Raw genomic sequence first — 23,102 nt, 5'->3', positions numbered from 1 at the left:
AGGGCAAAACTTTGGTCATTGATGTATTCTTAGCACCCAGAATAGCATATGGCACATAATATATCCTTAACAAATAATATATTCTTTGAAAGAAAGAAAAATAACTTTATAAAAGTAGGCAAGAGATGACCAGGAGCTCTGATAGCATAGTCCATAGTGTGTTGCACTGCTGACCAAAAGTAGACTATGCAGCAATAAGATCATCCATTCATTAATAAGGATCAAGTTAAAGTATTTTCAGGATTATAAGGTCTTGGAAAGTTTATCATAGGTTTTATATCATAGTTTTTCATATCCTTATCTGAAAACACAGAGGATATCCTCCAAGATAGAAAATACACCTACTGTATAGACTCAGATTTTCACCTTTTATCCTAAGTAGGAAACCTAGATAAAATACACTTGAGGCTCTTCTTTTTGACAAACAGAACGGGTTTCCTCTGAATTAATTCAATCTTATTGAAATTCCATAATACAATGATTCATTTAATAAAAATTCATTTTGAAAGAAACAAAACTAGAGGACAAATCAAACACAGACTTCTAAAAGGCTCACATTAATAGAACTCGGCTGGGTGTGTTTATGGCCAAGATGAGAATAACTCCTGCTTCCCTCTCCCCCCTTCACTGGAGCAGAGCTGCAGCTGCCAGACAGAGGAGCGGCTCTCTGTTCACAGCACAGAATGGCAGCTTTGAACCACAACTAAAGGCAGCCTGCCAATAATAAGCAGGAGATATCTGAAATTAAAATAGGAGTCAACAGGAAAACGGGACTGCTTTTCAGAAACTTGTCTATTTCACTAACACCTAATATGCTTATAGTTTTAAACACATGAAGTTTAAAAACTACTTAATGACTACTTACAAATTAATTTCATTCACCAAATGTATGTGCAAAAGCTGAAATGTATTTATTGAGATTTGCAGGCATAAAAAAACCCCTATGAATTCCTCTAGTACCGTGATCATGCCGCTCAAAAAAGTATACAAAAAACCTCCAAAATCCTTAGCACTAGTCAGTCTTAAAGACACAGCACTTACTGACTCATACAACTCTCCTCACTTTCAGAAGTCACTGAGGCTTAGACATATTATATAGATTGGCCAAAAGGGCTTATACTAAAAATTAGGGACAGAATTAGGACTAGCAGACCTTACTATTTTTTTTTAACACTTTATCGTGGTCTGGGTGAAAGTCACTCCTTTTCTTTATAATTTGACTCCATTTAAACAAAATGAGGGAAAGCAAAAACTTCTAAATTATTAATCATGCTGGCTCTCTCACAGTTACTAATTTCTCTAAAGGGTTACTAACAACTACAAAGATTTTCAAACAATCTGATTATATCTGGCCTCTGCAGAGGTAACTGTTACACAGGTCTAACAAAAATTCCTATGATCAGATACCAACTTTCACGTCAAAGATCAGTCTAATTTTATCTGCATGAATCCAACATCTACATATTTCAAAATACACATCAATCTGTTATCTTTTTATATTGACATCTTTATACATGTGACAGCAACATATGCACGGCAGTTGCCTTAACGTTTAATTAATGAGGCATCTGTAACATGTGATTGGGATATGATTAGATAGGGTTCATATAATTACATGAGTTTTATACTAAGTTTTGATTTTATACTGGAGGTAGTGGAGAATCCCAGACATATTTTAAGCAGGAAAATGACAATCAGATCTGTATTTTACAAAGATCATTTTGACACCCATGCAGAAGATGGATTAGTAGAGAGGCAAGTCTGGAAGCAAAGAGATCTTAGACTGTTGAAAGAATTCAAGTGAGAAATAACAGGTTGAAGTAAAGCAGTGTTAGAAGAAACTGAGAATGAGGGCAGTCATTATGCAATACAACAACTGAAACCCTGGTTAAAAGTAATTTTATTGTGTTAATGTTTATTGCTGCTTTGTTCACAACAGCAAAGAGTTGGAAACAACCCAAATGGCCATCAACAAAGAAATGGATAAAGCAGCTATGGTATATTCACACAATGGACTATTATGCAGCACTGAAAAACAAAGAACTCATGAAATATACAAAATGGGTGACCATGGAGGACATTATGTTGAGTGAAATATCTCAGTCACAAAAGGATGAATACGGAATAATGCCACTGTTATAGAAAAGGACTGATAAGATGGTTGGGGAGAAACTAAGAAAAGAGAGGATAAATAATGTATATGGTATTGAAACAGACGAAGGAGAGAACTATATAAAAGGAATATATGATTAGGTATTATTGGCATGACAAGAGTCCAGAATAAGAGTTGCATAGTAAAGTGGTCGGTGAGGGGGAGAGGGTGGGGAATAATGGGACTGTATAAGAATGAAAGAACTTTTTTCCCAAAGGAAAAAGTGAACTTGTGAGGAAGGGGAACAGGGAAGAAAATGTGCAACAATGAATTAATAGAAATCCAAGTTCTTTATAAACTTTCATGAAAATCTAAAAAAAAGTAATTTTTTAAATATAAATTAAAACAAATTGGAATCAGAGTGACTATACAAAGTGAATTAACCTTCAAAGTTTATTTAAACTTCTAATAGAAGGCAAATGAACTACCTTTAAACACAACCTTCAGGCTGTTAAGACAGTAATCATAAGCCACAAACATTATTCTTCAGTCCTCTCTGAGTAACCAAGAGTCTAAAGGTACTTTGACTAAAACAAAGCTCTTTTTCAGTCACTACAGCCAGTCTCCCAATATGTTACTACTGAAAGGGAAAGACAGGAAATGAATCAAACCTCAGGCACATGCTTGGCTAGGAAAGACACAGCATATCAAGGAGCAAGGATCTGAAAACAAAGGCCCTGGGTAATTTAATTACCAGGCCGGAATCTGCTGACTGCCGGTTTAATTGTTTGAACAGTGCCCAAATTGTCTGGAGGTGACCACCCTAGAGTTTTGCACCATTTTCTGCACGTGACCACATGGACAAATATTAGAAACTGACTTAAATAATATAGGAATCTTAAATTATTTCACTAACCACATCAGGGATTCCAAAAGAAAATTTAAACAGCTCAAACTTTACAAATAGCCCAAGTTCTCTGCATTAAATTTATTTGCCATTAAATATTCCATGCTGTCAGATCAAGACAGTACCCTTCAGATAAAAGCATCAAAGCTATGTAAGATTTTGAAAACTAGTTACTCAGACTTTAAGCACTTATTTAGTATTATATTCTGAACAATGAATTATTTTAAGTAGAAGTGGGAGTTGGAAGGATGCATAACTGCAGGGTGTTAACTACCAGTAACTGCTCAAAAACTACTCAGTATTCCACAGGAAGCCAATTTTCGGCCTTGATGCAGTTAGCATTTCCTCATTTATGTTTATCTCCTGAAGAATAAACCAAGAGAAAAGTACTCTCAAAAAGTGCACAAAGAAGTACCTCAAACTGCTTAACCTGGCAGTGTTCTCCTGTTGACTCTCTAAAGTAAACAGGGTCTAAGAGGCAAAAGTAGACCATTACACAATTTACTTCAATAGGTATTTATAAAAATGTTTTGAGGAGCTGATAATCTAAAAGAGAAAAAAAACTGTATGTGAAGAAAATAAGTAAGCATGAAAAGTAGTAAATAGATAAATTTTAAAGTGACTTGTGCAGGGAACAGTGCATTATTTCATAAAAGAAATCAAAATTGTTATGTGTCTTCCAGCTGGCACAAAGCAGATAGCATTAAGATTTTATTCAAGAGAGGGGACTTTATATTTAGAACAACAATAGAGTTTTTGTACTGGGCAAAGGACTTTCTAGGGTTCCAGATCATCATGAGGACAGCTTTTTATTCAGAATTTGCATGTTCTATCTTGGGAATCACAATGGAGATCAGCCTAATTATGAGTTTTGTGGGAGACAATTAGATATGGCAAGCTTCCAAAGTATTACAACTGTGAGTTCAAATTCTAACTTGATTTAAGTTGAGGAAATACAGATACTAACCTACTCAATATATCATATGGAATAAATAGCTATACCAACAATAATGAACAAAAGTTAAATGTTTAATCTTTGCCTGTGGTAACAAATTCTGGTGGCTCAGTGCTAAGGAGAGATGCACTGACACTGAAAAGGCACGTGGTTTGAATCCACCAGTTGCTCTAGGAAGAAGTAGAGCAATCTCCTCCCATGCCAATAACTGCCTCTGAAAACCCCTGGAGGTATGGGTCAGTTCCAACTCGAGGGGAAACAACATATTAAAAAATGAATCAAGATTCAAGGCAACTAAATATGCTTAAGAGGGCTGCACATACCCCTTTAGGCAAAACTAATGGCACGAAAAGTACACCTAGACAGAAAAGGTTCAAAGAACTTGAAAGAAGGCTACAGTGCATTTGTTGTAACTTCAGGTTCTAAAACTGGACTGTGGCTCAATTTTGGTTATGCCATTTATCTATTCATTTGCTTTATGACTGGGGAAATAATTTAAACTCTCTGTTCCTCAATTTTCTCTACCATTAAATGAAGATATAAATAAGTAACCATCTTAAGGTTTTTGAGAAAATTAATGATATGTACAGGACTTAGCACAATGACTGGGATATAGTTAAATGCTACTGTTTCTAGGGCCAGGGTACAGAAGGAGCTTTATTGGCCCTGTTAAGGACCCTAGATTTTATTCCAAAAGTAATGGAACCTTCTGGAAGTTTTAATAAGATCAGATTTTTTATGTAAATCGAAAACCTGCCTAACATTTATTATAAGAAATTGCTGCTGATACACTGGTTAAATCTTTGGTTGCTAACTAAAAAAAGTTGGTGGTTTGAATTTACCTAGCTACTTCACAGGAGAAAGACCAGGCTGATAATCTGCTTCCATAAAGACTTCAGTCTATGCACACCTATGTTCATAGCAGTTGTTACTCACAATAGCATAAAAAACTGCAAACATCTGAAATGTCTATCAACAAAAAAATGGACTGAGAAATTGTAGTACATATACCCAATGGAATACAATGCAGCACTAAGGAATAGTGATTTGTAAAATACTATATAACATGAGAGAATCTAGAGCACATTATGCAGAGGGAACTAACTCAGTCTCATAAAGACAAATACTATTATAAAAATATAAGGCTAATTAGTAAGATGTACAAGAAGGGAAGGGGAAAGGGAGAAGGGGGAGGAAAAAAGGAAAGGTGTAAATCACTGGGATAGCAGAGGTTAGTGGATAAGTTAGGGGGAGGAGAAAGGCATGGGAAAGACTCAAGAGCACTTGAAAAGAAGGTGTAAAAGGCATAGCACCATGGTAATTCTTTGGCATACTGTGCATATGAATGATTGTATGAAATACAATATAAATGAGGGACTCTGAAAAACAATGTATATGAACAGGCACAATGTAAATGAATTCTTGTATGAAAACCAATTACAAACTTAAAAAAAAAAAAGACTTCAGAAAAACCCCAGAACAAAATTCTACTGTTACATGAGGTCACTATCAATCAGAATAGAGGCCCTGGCATTAAACACCATCACAAGATAAGAAACCTTCAAGGAAAAGTTTCTTTTAAAATTTCCTATAGAGAAAATTTTGCTTTCTTGGAGAAGCAGGGAACTTTCTTTTTCTTATATGAAATTCTATAAATGACTATACCTTGTTTCTATTTTGACTGCCAGAAAATTTACAGCCAAATCTGAAGCTGTTAGGCCCTTACTGCCTGGATCACTATGTTCCTTTACTTCTTCCTTTTCTACTCTTCTATGTATTATTTTATTCATTTCTTTACTCTTATTTATACTTCTTCTTTCAGTCAGTCTCTTCTCCAACAATCACAGCTCAAAGGCATCAACTCTTTTTCTGTCATTCTCATTCATGGTCCAGATCTCAGATGTACAGTTAGTAATCACAAAGGCTATGGCCTGAATCAGATGCACCTTAGTCTTCAAACTGACATAATTATTATTCAATTTTGAAAAATCCTTAACTGCAGATTTCCCCAGTGCAATGCATCTCTTAATTTCCTGACTGCTGGTACCAATGATGTTTACTGTGGATCCACGCAAGATGAAGCTGCTGACAATTTCAATATCCTCTCCATCCATCATGATGCTGCCTATCAGTCCAGTGGTAAAAATCTTGGTCTTCTTGACATTGATATGCAATCCATACTGAAGCCTTCATGCCTTGATCTTCTGCAACAAATGCTTAAAGTCCTTCTCACTTTCAGCAAGCAAGGTTGTGTCATCTGTATAACACAGGTTATTGATGAGTCACCCTCCAATCCTAATGCTACACTCCTCCTCATAGAGTCCAGCTTCTCGGATAATTTGCTCAGCAGTTGGAGTGCTCTTTGGAGGCAAGAATGATGAAGCTTCACTTCACATACTTTGGGCATGTTGCTAGGACACGTTGCTATTCTTTAGAGAAGGACATGATGCTGGGAAAGGTGGAGGGTTGGTGAAGGACAGGAAGATCCTCAACCAGGTGGATTGATACGGTGACTGTTTCAATGGGCTCTTCTGTGTCAGGGAGTATAAGGATGGCGCAGGATAGAACAGAACTTGAAAGCAAGCAGACTGCTAGAAGTTACACACAGACACAAGGTGACAGTTTTAATATTTTACATAAGATTTTTTTCCTGCCAGAAAGTATTTTATGTTTTGCATAACCTTGTGTCTCTTCACTGTTGTATTCCAACTCACAAGACCTTGCACTTCACTTATCTTCCTCCTGAACTTGGAATTCATGTTCTGTAACTTTAGATCTAACCTCCCTGACCACAGTCTTTCCTACATGTATCTGACCTCCCCCCACCGCAGTCCTCTATCGTGGTCATTCATAACATCTACTTTTCCTCTTTCTGGATTAGAAAACACTAATTACTATGACTCTATCATAAACCCTTCACTGCTACCTATGTTGTGTGCTGTCTATTTAGAACCAACCCATAGCTGACCCTCCAGTGGGTTTTCATTAATTGCAAGGGAGGAGATTTTCCATTCTTCTCCAGCGGAGCAACTAGCGGATTTGAATGATGTGCACTTACCACTAGTAAGAACCATAGTACTCTGAATTGCTTCCTATGCATCTGAAAGTTTGAAAATGAACAAGGATGACAAAAACAATCTATGCCTTTCAGCTGTGATGTTGGAGAAAAGTATTCTATAAAGTGCCAAAAGAAAAAAACTACATCTGTCTTGAAGGAAGTGCAAACAGGGTGCTCCTTAGAGCTAAGGATGGTGAAACTTCACCTCACATATTTTAGCCATGTTTCCAGTGGAGGCTAGTCCTTGGAATAAGATGTCAAGTTGGGAAATGGGAGGGGAAGGGGAAAGAAAGAGGAAGCCCCCTAAGCAAGAAAGACTGACTCAGTGACTGACAAGTGAGAGATTGTGAGGATGGGGCAGGATTAGGAAAGGTTCAGATCTAACTCGACTGCACCTAACAATAACCTATTGATAGTCACCTGGGTTGCTTCTGCTTTGAGTAACTATGATAAAGCCTTGTCTGAACATTTCTGTGCAAGTCATTTTATCAACATGTTTCATTTTTTTCTTAGGTAAATATGTAGAAGTGGGATTGCTGAGTTACAGGGCAGATGTATGCTTTAACTTTATAGGAAAACGGCAAAACATTTCTCCAAAGTGGTTAACCCATTCTACATCCCCACTAACAATCCACTTCCTAACAGCATACCTCTGAAAACTCTGTGAACTTTGATAAATGTCAATGGTTATAGAGGGGCTTCAGGCCTTTTGTTGATAGGGTCACTAAGTTGTGCTAGACTTGACGGCAATTAACAACAAGTTGGTGTGCAATGAAATGTCATCTCACTGTGGTTTCTAATTTGCATTTCTCTGATGACTAATGGGTACTTTTTTGTATGCTTAATGGCTATGTTACTGAAGCATCCCTTACTTTTTAAAACTGAGTTGTTTGTCTTTTTTGTTGTCAAATTTAAACTACTGGATGTCACTCATTTCCCTATCACAACTGTCAACAGCCTATATCAAATATTCTGATATTATTTCCAACATTTAAAACTAATATTCTACTCAGATCTTTCTATGCACAGAACCACATCATCAGCATTCTTCCAGTCTTACTTTAAATTCTGATTTTTACTCAGTCAATACAAATTTTGAAGAGGTAGTAATATTACAAAAATTTATATAACAAGTATAGACCCTAGAAATGCCTGGTTCAAACCAGACGCTACCACTTATTAGCTGTATGACTGGACAAACCCATGGAATCTTCTGGAGGTTTAAAGAAATCAATCATGTAAATGACTCTAAACAGATACAACATAAAAATAAGAATGCTCAATAAATGTTAGCTTTTTTTTTAATAACTGGAAATGTCTCTTGTCATAAAAAAATCTTTCCTCTTTATTCTGGCAAGTAGCATCATAATCCCATCACACACCTAGACAATTAAAACAGCCTCCCAAAAAGCCTCTTTCTACCTAAGCTACATACTTTCTACTCGAAACTACCTGTTAGTGCTGGATTTTTCTTCCGAAATAACGTCCTATATACACTGCCATCTCTCTGTTCATCATCACCTTTTAGTTCACTTAAGTCTAGTTTAACACAAACATTCAAATCCCTTATCCTAATAACAAAAATATTACACAACAAACTGGTCCTTAGATGCCTTTCTAAACCACTGTCTCTTATGTATAATAGTGGAGTGAAGGTGAAAGTGGAGGGGTATCCAAAAGAAATTCAATACATTATGTCTAAAACAGAAAAATTCAGAGTGGTTATTATTTAGACAACTGAAGATAAACCAATCAGCCAAAAGAGGTGAAGAGGAGAAAAGAAAGATGAGGAGGAGAGATGAATTTTTTGGTAACAAACTTTACAAAATTATCTGATCCTTTAGATTAGTTCATGCCTAACTTTTATAAAAGGAAAAATGTAGAACACAGAAAAAATAAGGCAGGCACATTTGTTGTTGTTGTTGTTATGTGCCGTCGAGTCGTTTTCGACTCATGGCAACCCTATGCACAACAGCCCTAAACCCTGCTCTATCCTGCGCCAACCACACCACCTCTGACACACCCATCCCGATTACCCCAGTCACCAAATTAATCCATCTCATAGAGGGTCTTCCCCTCCTGCGCTGTCCCTCCACCCTCCCAAGCATGATGTCCCTCTCCAAGGACCTGTCCCTCCTGGTAACATGTCCAAAGTAAGTCAGACGAAGCCCCAGAATCCTTGCCTCAAAGGAGTAGCTTGGTTTAATCCTCTCCAAGATTAATCTGTTTTCCTGGCAGTCCATGGTACATTCAGTACCCTTCTCCAGCACCACAGCTCAAAGGCATCAATTCTCCTATCGTCCCTCGTCATTGTCCAACTCTCTGATGCATAACAAGCGATTGCAAAGACCATGGCCTGTATCAGGCGTACCTTAGTTTCCAGAGAGACACCGTTGCTCTTGAGTACTTTAGAGAGGTCCCTAACAGCAGACTTTCCCATCGTGATACGCTTTTTGATTTCCTGACTGCTGGTGCCAAGAGTGTTGACTGTGGAGCCGAGCAAACTGAAGCTGTGAACAATCTCAATCTCTTCGCCATCCATCCTGATGCTGCCAATTGGTCCAGGGGTGAGAATCTTTGTCTTTTTGACATTGAGCCTCAGTCCATACTGAAGGCTGCAGTCCTTGACCCTCTGCAGCAAGTGCATGAGGTCCTCCTCAGTTTCAGCAAGCAGGGTTGTGTCATCTGCATAACGCAGATTGTTAATAGATCTTCCACCAATCCTGATGCTACAATTCTCCTCATAGAGCCCAGCCTCCCGGATAATCCGCTCTGCATACATGTTGAAAAGGTAGGGAGACAGGATGCATCCCTGGCGTACACCCTTCCCAATTTTGAACCATGCAGTGTTGCCCTGCTCTGTTCTGACGACTGCCTCTTGGTCCAAGTATAGGTTTCGCATTAGCACAATTAAATGTTCTGGGATTCCCATTCTTCTCAGAGTCAGCCACAGTTTGTTATGATCCACACAGTCAAATGCCTTTGCATAATCAATGAAACACAGACATTCTTCTGGTATTCCTTGCTTTCAGCCAAGATCCATCTAACATCAGCAACAATATCCCTAGTACCACGACCCCCTCTAAACCCAGCCTGGACTTCCGGCAATTCTTTGCTGATGTGCTGTTCCAGTAGTTTTTGGATAATCTTCAGTAGAATCTTGCTTGCATGTGAAATCAATGACACTGTTCTGTAGTTTCCACACTCAGTTGGGTCACCCTTCTTTGAAATGGGAACAAATATAGATCTCTTCCAGTCAGTTGGCCAAGTGGTTGTTCTCCAGATTTCTTGGCACAACTTGGTGAGCACATCCAGGGCAACATCTGTTATCTGAAATACTTCAACTGGTATACCATCTATTCCTAGGGCTTTATTTTTTGCCATTTCCTTCAAAGCAGCTAGAACTTCTCCCTTCATCACCATAAGCTCTTGCTCATACGTTATTTCACTAAATTCTTCTGTATCTGCCAATTCCTTTTTATACAATGACTCAGTATATTCCTTCCATCTTCTTTTAATACTTCCTGGATCATTTAATATTCTGCCCAAAGCATCCTTAATTATAGCAACTCTAGGTTTGAATTTGTTCTTCAGTTCCTTGAGCTTAAGAAATGCTGAGCGAGTTCGGCCCTTTTGATTTTCTGACTCTAGCTCCTTGCACATTTCATTGCAGTGTTTTGCTTTGTCATTCCGAGCTGCCTTTTGGAATCTTCTGTTCAGCTCTTTAGTATCTTGAATTCTTCCTTGCGCTTTGGCTTCTCTATGCTCCAGTGCAATCTTCAGAGTTTCTTCTGACATCCATTTTGGTCTTTTCTTCCTCTTCTGTCTTTGTAATGACCGTTTGCACTCTTCCTGGATACCTTTGACATCCTCCCACAACTCATCTGGTCTTCGCTCATTAGTGTTCAAGGCCTCAAACCTGTTCCTGAGATGATTCTGAAATTCAGGTGGGACACATTAATAAAATTAAAAATAAGAAACATTAAGTTGTTTACTAAAACAAATAGGTGGCAAATTCTGTAGAAAGTTGCAATGTTAACCAAAACAGGGGACCTCTCTGGTGGTTTTAATGTACTAGAAGTTCTGAGGGAAAAATAAGGGCCACTTCCCATATTTTACTGCAATTTATAGTTTCTGAAAACCTGATGGAGGGTCTGTGATAAGTTGGTTCTGATCCAAAGGCAATGAATTTGAGGTTTTGCTTTTTGTTTTAGTTTGGAGAGTATAGTGTGTAATTTGTTGTTCAAAGCTTAGAACTATCAGTAGACCTATACAAAGAATTAAAGAGGCCTGGTGGGATAGTGTGTAACATTTTGACCTAGGAACCAAAGAGTCAGCAGTTCAAATCTATCAGATGTTTTGTGGGAGATGGATGGCAATCTTCTACAAAGAATTCCAGCCTGGATGGAGGGTCACTATGAGTCAGAAATGACTTGTAGATGTGGGTTTGGTTTTTTTAGAGACAAGGGATAGTTTGGTAGATCTATTTACTTAGTGAAGCTAACTCCAGATGATGGAGTTTGAATTTTATCCAATAAGGAATAACAAGTTGAGTAAAGGTGCTGATAGTTCACTCTTATACAGCTTTTCCAAACAGTCTTTTAATTCCCACCACATGACAGGGTAGAACTATGCAAATGAGGTTATTTGTGATCCACCAAGGAAACTGGACCACTTGTTTGTTAAAAATGCAAACAGGACTCTGTGGAGGCAGGACATGCAAATATGGTACATGGAACCTTAATGAGGGACTGGTCAGTTTTGTCATCCGGCTACACTTCAAAATCAGTCAGCCTACAAGCAGGCAGAGAAACTAATGGAGATCTCCCCACCAACAAGAGATAGGATTAGAGCATATCCTTTGGACCTGCGGTCCTGGCACCGAGAATCTTTCTTAGACCCAGGAGACAGAGAGAAAGAGCATGTGCAATAATAACACAAGGAACAGTGCAACACAGTAGAGAAACAGCAGTTATCACAACCAGGAGCCCAGTGTGCAGTGGCTGAGTGGTCCTTCTAGGCCACTGAGATAGAGAGCTGAGAGCCTGTGGGAAGGAGACATGCTAGAGGAGTGGGGTACTTTTAGATACTTGTCCTCAGAGCAAAACTCACCAATCTACTGAACAACAAAGTGGAATACATTTAGGTGAAGGCTTGCGGGTGAAAAGAGTGCCCTAGGCTCTTGAAGAGCTTTATAACACTTGCCAGAGCAAGACAAAGGTCAGGCAGAGGGGTTGAGGGCTTTAGGCTGAAAGCTGTCTGAACCACATAACTGTATCCTGAGTCATTCTTGATCCTGATAATTCCTAATAAATTCCATATCTGTGAATCTAGTTTGTTAGTTTTTTGTAGTCAATGTAAGAAATTATCAAATGCAGCAGAAAAGCAGAGCACAAGTACTGTGGAAGGGATAGCTGACAAGGGATAGCTGGTGTCAAAGTTGGTGAAAAGGTTAGAGGGTAGAATAGAAGCATGTCTGCACCTTCACCTCACAGAAAGCAGTCTCTGGCTATGATCTTGATTTTTTTTCCTATCCCCTTATCAGAGGTGGTCAGATGCCCTCTGCCAGGCCATTTTTACAAAAGGTTATTAAATAGTGTTATAAGACAAATAGTGTTATAAGACAAATATTACTATAGGAAGATTAGGCAGGTATTAGAACGACTGGGAAAGAAACAGAGGCATAGTAAAAGCTAAGAGGAAGTCTTTTTCTAATTAAGACATGATGTGATAAAAGCCTAGATCAGGCTGATGGCTGTGGAAACAGAGGGATTTGACTGCAAGTCATTTTTCAAGAACACTGGGTATGACATATGGTCAAATGAATTAAAAGCTGTTGTTGTTGATATTAGGCTCCTCCATACAACAGAATGAACCCCGTCTGACCAAAGAAATAAAGAAAATATTGTTACTCTCTGGCACATAGGAGGCAATAAAGGACTATTTGTCAAGTTAAACATGGAGAAATTCCAAAATGATAAACATAAAAGATAAACTTTAATATGCAGTTCAAAGCACATGGCTCAATGCTGTTTATATGGTTCTTTTCCATACAGGGAGATTAGGTAGTAAAATTCACAGGTGTTAAGCTCCTAAATCAAAGGTCTGAATCCACCAGCAGCTCCTTAGGAGAAAGATGAGCAATCTTCTACTGTGTGAATTACAGCCTTGGAAACCTCCTAGAGGGTCAGCCAAGTTGGTTACTACTAAAAAAATGATGAGGTTCTTATTTTTTTTTGGGGGGGTGGTGGTGGTTTCCCACCTTCCATATAAGTCTCCAAATGATTTAAACCATTTCTCATTCAAAATTCACTTACACTTTCATATATATTTTTATTATCTCGCTACCTTGGAGCACATCTACTCCCTCAGGAAGATGGACTGACAGTAACTTCAACAATAGGCTCAAGTACGGCAGAGAAAATGAATAAGACCCAGGACCGAGCAATTTCTTTCTCACATATGAACCATTTATATGAACTGCATGTTACAAAACTGCTTTTTAAGTAATTAATGGTCATTATAGAATTCACAGAATAAAGATAAGAAACATGGCCATGTTTATGTTTTAGAAAGATAATGCTAGGGGTAGTGTCAAATAAGATAACTAGCAGATGACTGCATGATAAAAATAAAAGATAACAAAAACTCTGAACTGAGGCATTAGTGAAGCCTACTGAAAAGAGAAGTTCTGACAGTGTAATGGTCAAGAGCTTGGGGACTATGGAAAGGTGGGGGTTTGAGCCACCAGCTACTCCATGGAAGAAAAGACAGGCAAATTTGCTGCAGCAAAGATTACAGCCAACCTTCTGGAGCAGCTGTACTCTGTCATATATGGATGTGGTGAGTCAGTATTGACTTAATGGCACACAACAACAAAGAGAAAAAGGTACTTCAGTGGAAGAGATTTACAGAGGTAGAATAGACAGGATTTAAAATTTCCTTTGCTCTGAGAGTTCAAAAGTCCCAAGCTTAGATAGCTTTATAAAAGATGAAGCTGGATCAATAAAAGGGATAAATAGTTTTGTGAGAACAGATAAAGTTGGGCTATATACTGGATGGCATAGAGAAAATAAAAGAAGATTAGATTATCTTCAAATTCTGTAAAAATTGAAATTCTTCCATTCTGAAACAGTGATGGCTAATCCAAAGCTTATATTGTCTTTTAAAATAAAAATATATTTCTGGTATTCTTCAGTGCTCAAGAAATTAACTGTATTAGAGTGGAAAAGAAAATAAACTAGCATTAATTCACTATCCTGTTTTTCTATCTACACTACATTCTTCTTTTTAGAACTTTAATTTCACATGTACTCAAAGTGTCTCAAATTAGAAATAAATTTCATATAATAAAAGTCACTACATCAAAGAGTCTCCAAATTTTATAAAGCAATGCAATACTAAGCCCTACTCAAAGGTTTAGCAAGTCAGAATATTCCATTTTCAGAGATACGTGAAAAACGAATAACAAGTATGTAATAGACCTTTCTATTTACTTATAAAACTTCAGCCTAATGTTTCTAAAATATTCCACTGGGTAAAGACTTTTTAAAACTTTTAGAAAGGGATTTTGCAAGCTACTTTTTGCCTTTGTAAACTTATCTTTTATAATTTCACATTCCTAAGAAAATTTCCACTCAATCTTCAGAAACAGAAGATAACCATCTCATCAAAAACAAACAAAAGTTGTGCTCAGAACATTGTCTCCCAAAGAGTAAGGAGGATGAAGGAGGAGCAGCTGAGTAATTAGTATATGCTAGACACTGAGTTACGTGCTTTACAACTCTATGAAACTGGCCTAGCCCTTGGGCTCAGAGAGAATGGGAAAAATAGCTATTTTTCTCATCATCTTAAAAAAAACCCAACCTTCTTGATTCCACTGCCTCTTATGGCCTCATTTCTCTTTTTTGGAGAACACCTTCAAAATTGCCTGTTTTTGTTTACCATTGAGTAGGAACCTACCCATAGCAGACCCTCTGGCAGGTCTTCAGAGGCAGTTACAGAGCACAGGAGGAGACTGTCCATCCATCTCCGGGGGAGCAGCTGGTGGTGGCTTCGAACCATGTGCCTTCAGGATTGCAGAGTAGTTTCTTGCCACTAGGTCACCAGGGCTCTCTAAAGTTGCCTAGTCTGCTCTAATATTTCCATTTTTTATTTGCTCTTGTTCATTCTTGTCCTTGCTCTTCTTTTTGTTTCATGAAGTTGAATTTGACTCACAGGGATTCTACGAAAGACCAACCTGTAAGAGTGCTATCATGTGCCATCCTCATCATCTCTGAGACATTAGAGCCCATCACTGATGTCACAGTGTCAATCCATCTCATTGGGAGTCTTCCTCTTCTTTGCTGACCCTCTATCTTTTCAAGCAAGATGTACCTATCTTCAATTTAGCTTTCAGTTGTTGTCATGTGTCTTCAAGGTGCTTGCAACTCACAGTGACCTTACGTACAAGAGCTCAGAACCCTGCTTTATTTTGAGCCAACCTCATTAGTTCTGACACACCTATCTCCGTTACCCTAGACACTGACTCAATCCATCTCATTGAGAGTATTCCTCTCTTACACTGTTCATCCACCTTTCCAAGCACGATATCCCTCTCCAAGGACTGGTCCCTTTTTGCAACATGCCCAAAGTGTGTCACACGGAGCTTCAGAATCCTTGCTTCCAAGAAGCAGCCTAGTTTCACCCTCTCCAAGATGAACCTGTTTGTTCTCCTGGTGGTGTTGTTATGTGCCATCGAATCATTTGTGACTCATAGCGACCCTATGTACAACAGCCCTAAAACCTGCTCTATCCTGTGCCAATCGCATTGCCTCTGACACACCCATCCCGATTACCCCAGTCACTGAATCAATCCACCTCATAGAGGGTGTGGTCTATGGTATATTAAATACTCTTCTCCAGCACTACAACTCAGTCGTCAATTCTTCTTCTATCATCTTTAGTCACTGTCCAGCTTTGTGACACACAGCAAGTAATTGTGAAGACCATGGTCTGGATCAGGTGCATCTTAGTCTCCAGAGTGACACTACTGCTCTTCAGTATTCTGAAGAGGTCTCTGACAGCAGATTTTCCCAGTGGAATTTGTGTTTTGATTTCCTGGCTGCTGGTACCACGAATGTTGATTGTGGAACCAAGCAAACTAAAACTGTTAACAATCTCCATATATTCACCATCTATCATCATGCTGCCAACCAGCCCAGTGGTGAGAATCTTTGCTTTCTTGATGTTGAGCTTCAATCCATATTGAAAGCTACAGTACTTCATCTTCTCCAGAAAATGCCTCAAGTCCGTCTCAGTTTCAGCAAGTAAGGCTGTGTTATCTGCATAATGCAAGTGGTTGATGAGTCTTCCTCCAATTCTGATGCCACATTCCTCCTCATAGAGCCCAGCCTCATGGATGATCTGTTCCGCATAAATTGAAAAGGTATGAAGTTAGAATGCATCCCTGGTATACACCTTTCCTGATTTGGTACCATGAAGTGTTTCTTTGCTCTGTTCAACTCTGCACAACTGCCTCCTGGTCCAAGTATAGGTTTCACACAAGCACAATCAAGTGTTCTGGGGTTCCCATTCTTCTCAGAGTTAGCCACTGTTTAGCTTCATCAGAATAGATCTTACCAACTGCCAAAAACAATGGCTGTCATCCTCATCTTTACTGAAACACCAGCAGCATCTGACACAAGTATTCACTGCTTCCTCCTGAGAACACTTTTCTCACCTGGTTTCCGGGACCTTCTATTCTGACTTTTCCTCTCATCTCATTTTCTTTTTTTTTTCTTTTGCTGGTTTCTCTTAGTTTCACATTTTTAAATGCTTAACTGCCTAAGGAGGTGAGACTTTGGTCTCTTCCCCAACTATATGCACTACTGAGGTAGTCCTAATCTGTCAAAACCCCCTATTAATTCTACCTTCAAAGTATATTCTGGATCAAACCTCTCCTTACTCATTATCTATCTACACTGCTCCCTCTCTCCTCTGCGCCTTCATGGCCTCTCACGTAGACTACAGCAAGTGCATCTTTCTGGTCTTCTATCTCCACCCATGCTCACTACAATCTAGTCTCAAAATGGCAGCAAGAGTGATGCCTTTAAAACATGAAAGTAACTTATGTCACCTTTCTGCCAGTCCCTCAATTTTATACAAGGCATGGACAAAGTCCTCTCAATGGTACAAAACAAAAAAATACCTCAAACTTAATGAATTGGGACGGACTCATAAATGATGTTTCAGTAGGTTTTCAGAGGCTGTAAATCAGAGAAGAGATTTCCCATCTTTCTCACAAAGTCACACGATCTCCCCAATTCCTGCTTCTCACTTAATTTTCTGATACCAGCTCCTACCATTCTTCTCCCTTTTTCACTTCTGCTTTTCCCTCTTCCTTGCTTCTCTCTGCTGTATTGTCCTGCCGACAACTCTTTGAGCACATCACACTGCTGCTTCAGGGATTTTGCATTTACTTTCCTCTCCCACTGTCTCTTTATTTCTTGTTCTCTCTCTTTCTAGATCACCTCCAGAAATTCCCCCATCTATACAACTACATTATATATTTCAAAGCAAGTTCAATGAACTAAAAACAGAAGTGTCACGAAAAAAGTAAAATGAAGGCATATCATAATCAAATTGTGAAAACCAGTAATACATAGACAATCTTTAAAGCAATCAGTAAAAATCACATTGTATACACATGAACAGAGAAAATGATAGTAACATATTTCCTGTCAAAAACAATGTACATGAGAACATCTTTAAAACCACTAAGAGAAAACCACTGTCAATCTGGAATTCTATATCCAATGGAAATATCTTCGAAAAAATGAAGACAAAACAAAGACTATATTATTTTAGACACACAAAAGCTAAAAGGTTTCATCACCAGCAGACAGCAGACATAAACTGCAAAAGAAAATGCTTCAGGCAAAAGAAAAAATGACAGAGGTGATAATATACATCTACACAAAAGAATATAGAAATGGTAACTGTATTGGTAACTATGGCTTTCACCCCTTAGTATCAGAATCTTTTTAAAAAGATAACTGAACTGAAACTAAAATAACAATACTAGTAAATGATAAAATAGATAAAAGACATGACAACAGAGCAAAAAGGCTCAAAATTAAAAACCCAAATCCACTACTTGGAGCTGATTCTAATCCACAGAAACCTTCCTTGTAGGACAGAACCAAACTGCCCCACAGGATTTCCAAGGCTGTATACCAAATGCCTCATCTCTTTCCATGGGGCAACTGGTAGCTTTAAACCACACACTTACTGTTTAGCAGTTAAATGCCATAATCATAGTACCACAAGAACATCTTGTAAAATGGGGGCAAAATAGAAGTATCACTAGTAGAAGATTCTAATAGTACATAGAAAATACCAAATAGTACTTGAAGGTAGACTGTGATAAACTAAAAACTTGTACATGAATATTCATAGTAACTTATGCATAATACCCAAAAATTGAAACCAATTCAAATTATGAATAAACAAATTATAGTATTTCCATATAAAAATATTATTTGCAATAAAAAGAAATTGTATCTCAATGCGTGCGACAAAAAATTCAAAATGACTATGCTAAGGAAAAGCTTGACATAAAGAGGCTACATATTATATAATTACATTTATATAAACCTCTAGAAGCTACGAAGTCATCTATAGTGACAGAAATAGACCAACAGTTGCCTGTGGAAGGGTATTCGGTAGTGGAGGTAAAACAGACTTTGGCTTTATAGATAAGTGTATGTGTCAAAATTTATTAAATTTGTACTGTGAATATGTATACCTTATTGTATATAAATTCTTTATCAATGCAGCCTTTAAAAACTAAGAGCACTGGTCTCCTAGTACATAACATAACACAAAGGTCAACAGCTTCAATCCACCTGTAGTTCCAAGGGAAAAATGTCAGCGGTCTCCTCCTATAAATCTTAGAAACCTGATGGAGGGTAGCTAAACCAACTTTAAGGCAGTGAGTTAATGCAAAGTAAAAGAAATGAATGTTCAAGGGGTCGTACAGGTATGTTAGGCCCAAACTCACTGCCCCTGAGCTGGAAGAGACTCAAAGCTGAACCTCCACTGGGTTTCTAAGGCTGTAAACTGCATGGGGAAAGACTGTCCCTCTTTCTCCTCCAGAGCTGCTGGAAGATTTGAACCACTAGACAGATGTGACCTCTGGGCTAACAGTGTAACTCTCTAAGGACTACCCACCAGAGCTTCCTGATAGGTAGCTCACATCCTACTAAATTATAAGATCCACAATGGCAGTGTTTATTTAAGCCAACATTATACCTCCAATAATAAGCCCTGGTAAAAAGTGGTTAAAGTAGTTGGCTGATAATCAAAAGTCTGGCAGTTCAAACTTACCAGCCACTCCACTGAGGACAGAAGTGGCAGTCCACTTCCATGAAATTTACAAATCAGAAAACCTTATGGGGGCATTTTTAACCTTCTCTATCCTACAGGGTCACTATGAATGACTAAACAACAGTGAGCTTGGTTTATATTTTAGGTTTTGTATCCCCAATACCTTGCACAATATTTGAGACACAGGAACTCAATGAGTATTTGTTTCCCTGGGGGGAAAAGTAAAAAGAGAAAAGAAAAGAGCCCATAAAATAAGACAGCATCCCTCTCTGCTTTTTTAATTTGTCAGCCTCTTAAATAAAAAGGAATGAAGTTATTTCACTATTGGAAATATAATTAATTGTTGTTGCTATATAGTTACCCTATAGACAACCGATCTGAACCTTACCCAATCCTGCAACACCCTGACCACATCCCACATGCTCAAGCCCATTGTTACAGTCACCGTTGACAGTATATCTTCTCCCTCACTTTTCCTAGCATGATAGCTTCTTTTAAGGACTGGTCCCTCCTGATAACATGTCCAAAGTTATGTGAGAACAAGTTTCACCATTCTTGCCTTTAAAGGACATCCTGGTTGTAAACAAGACAGACTGTTTGCTCTTTTGTCAGTCCATGAAACATTCAGAATTCTTTTCCAACACCATAATAAATATATTCCATAATTTTTAACTTACTGTATTTTTTAAAAATATCTTAGTGCTTTAAAATATCTACTTCATATTATCAATTCTTAAACAAGCAAAAGAATTAACAGAAAGAAAAAAGCTTACCAAATATTTCTCCATTTTTGGCATATTCAGTCACAAGGTACAACATATTTTTGGTCTCCATTACCTATTGAAAAATAATTCTCTATTAGTCTGGTAGGAAAGGACTGTAATTTACCACAGCATTTAATGAGGCTTCCTAAATGAGAAAAACTACTAATGAAGTTATGAACATTTCAGAAACTAGTTAAACTGATAAGCTTGATAATATCCGTGTTATTTTTATGAAAAATCTGGATTCTTGCTACTCAAAGTGTGCTCTGTGGACTAGCAGCAGCATCATTGTGTAGGAGCCTGTTGGGAATGCAGACTCTTGGGCTCTACTCTAGTTCAATCAGAATTTACATGTTAATAAGATTCTCACATGACTCTGACATTGTGGTTACCCAGAAGGCTCCGACACAGAAACAAAACACTGTACAGCCATGTACACCCTCATAATCATGTTTATGTTTGAGCAACTGTGTCTGTCACCTCAGTGAGGGTCTTCTCTCATGCTGACACTCTTTCTACTTTACTTAGCATGATGCCCTTTTCGAAAGACTGGTCCTTCCTGAGAATGTGTCCAAAGTATGTAAGACAATGATTTGACATTTTTGCTTTTTTAAAAAAATTTTTTTATTTTATTATTTTTTGTGCATTGTACCATCAAATCAGATCTGACAGGTACAGGAGGAGATTGTCCCTCCTTCTCCAGTAGAGCATCTGGTGGATTCGAACCAGGCACATCTGGGATTGTTGTGCAGCTTCTTGCCACTAGGCCACCAGAACTCTCTTATCCATCTTTGTTTTTAAGGAACACTGTGGCTGCACTCTTTCCAAATCAGTTTTGTTTGTTCTTCTGGAAGTCCAGAGTATACTAAATAGTCTTCACCAATACCATAATTCAAACACATCAATTTTTCTTTTGGTCTTTCTTATTTACTGTCTATCTTTTGCATGCACATGAGGCAACTGAAAACATGGCTCTATCAGGTGAACCTCAGTCATGAAAGACATCTCTGCTTCTAACACTTTAAAGAGGTCTGTTGCTGTAGATATGCCCAATGCAGTATGTCATCTGATTTCTTTACTGCACCTTTCATGGACATTGACTTTACATAATGCCACGCAGAGCAGGAGTTTCGAGGATCAATCTTTAACAATCTTTCACTGACTATTAAAGTTCTGTGTGGTCATGATAGACTCTAAGAAAAGAATAAGTAAGAGTCAGTTTATCTGGCCAATAACCCAGCTAGTCTAGCATGGATGTTCCTTCGACAATGCTCTAATGTTGCACAAAGAGCAGTAATTTTAAAATAATGTTCAGAAGTTTCTTCACAGTTCTACTGTCATACATTTTTTAAAAACTCTTTTGTCTAAGTTAAGAATGTATCACTGCCACAAATTACAATTTTCAAACTATATTGAAGAAGTTAACGTTGTTGTTGTTATGTGCTGTCGAGTCGCTTGCGACTCATAGCGACCCTATGTACAACAGCCCTAAACCTTCCTCTGTCCTGTGCCAATTGCACTGCCTCTGACACACCCATCTCGATTACCCCAGTCACTGAATCAATCCACCTCATAGAGGGTCTTTCCCTTCTGCACTGTCCCTCCACCCTCCCAAGCATGATGTCCCTCTTTAGGGACCTGTCTCTCCTACAACATGTCCAAAGTATGTCAGAGGAAGCCCCAGAATCCTTGCCTCCAAGGAGCAGCCTGCTTTAACCCTCTTCAGGGTGAATCTGTTTGTTTTCTTAGCAGTCCATGGTATATTCAATACTCTTCTCCAGCACCACAGCTCAAAGGCATCAATTCTCCTATCCTCCCTAGTCATTGTCCAACTCTCCGATGCATAACAAGTGATTGCAAAGACCATGGCCTGTATCAGACGCACCTTAGTCTACAGAGAGACCTTTTGCTCTTCAGTACCCTGGAGAGGTCCTTAACAGCAGACTTTCCCATTGCAATATGTTTTTTTTTATTTCCTGGCTGCTGGTGCCAAGAGTATTGACCGTGGAGCTAAGCAGACTAAAGTTGTTAACAATCTTAATCTCTTCACCATCCATCGTGATGCTGCCAATTGGTCCAGTGGTGTAGTAAGGAAATAAATTTATAGGTTCAAGATGAGACAATCTTCCTTCCTTCCTTCCCTCCCTCCCTCCTTCCCTCCCTCCCTCCTTCCCTTCCTTCCTTCCTTCCTTCCTTCCTTCCTTCCTTCCTTCCTTCCCTCCCTCCCTCCCTCCCTCCCTCCTTTTTATTTTTATTGTATTATTTTTTTTACGTGTACCGTCAAATCAGATCTGACTGGTATGGGAGGAGATTGCCCCCTCCTTCTCCAGCAGAGCTTCTGGTGGCAAGATGAGACAATTTTCAACTGCTTCTCTTGCCACTCTTTTTTCACATATTAAAAAGCTAGTGCTGTGGAACTGATCTGACTTAGAACTGTACTCCACAGAGCTATTAAGGGCTGATATTTATGAGAACACACCTCCACATCTTTCTTCCTCAGTGGTACTACCTATGCCTAGAGTTGTTAGGTGGTGTTGTGTCAAGGGCAACTCATAACAACCCTGTGAACAACAGATCAGAACTCTGTCCTATCCTGTGCCACCCTCATCATCTCTGACACACTTGAGTCCACTGTTGCAGTCACTGTGTCAATCTACTTCATTGAGGGTCTTTCTCTCTTTCACTCATCTCCAAGGATGGGGTCCTTTTCAAAGGAGTAAGACTCTCCTAGCAACATGCCCAAAATATGTGAGATAGAGCTTTGTCATCCTTGCCTCCATGAAGTACTCGTCTGTACTTTCCCCAAGACATATCTGTCTGGTTTTTTGGCAGTTCTTGGGATATTTAGTACTCTTCTCCAATACCATACATAATTCAAAAGCATCAATTCTTCTTCTGTTATCCTTATTCACTGTCCAGTTCTCAGATGCATATCAAGTGACTGAAAAGACCATAGC

At 38.5% G+C, this 23,102-nt stretch overlaps 1 protein-coding gene across 1 annotated transcript in view; it reads right to left on the bottom strand.

Moving 5' to 3' along the window:
- The window catches only part of SIK2 (salt-inducible kinase 2), a 165,104-nt gene that overhangs the window by 125,413 nt on the left and 16,589 nt on the right, over positions 1-23,102 (bottom strand). Inside the window, exon 3 of the mRNA XM_006890767.1 lies at positions 20,155-20,218. Coding sequence (XP_006890829.1) covers positions 20,155-20,218 — 64 coding nt within the window. The remainder of the gene's footprint in view (positions 1-20,154; positions 20,219-23,102) is intronic.

Source organism: Elephantulus edwardii, unplaced genomic scaffold (assembly GCF_000299155.1).
Source record: "Elephantulus edwardii isolate Elephantulus edwardi_28Jun2011 unplaced genomic scaffold, EleEdw1.0 scaffold00093, whole genome shotgun sequence".
NCBI lineage: Eukaryota > Metazoa > Chordata > Mammalia > Macroscelidea > Macroscelididae > Elephantulus > Elephantulus edwardii.
The sequence above is the reverse complement of the archived record's forward strand: the minus strand, read 5'-3'. Positions and strand labels throughout refer to the sequence as shown.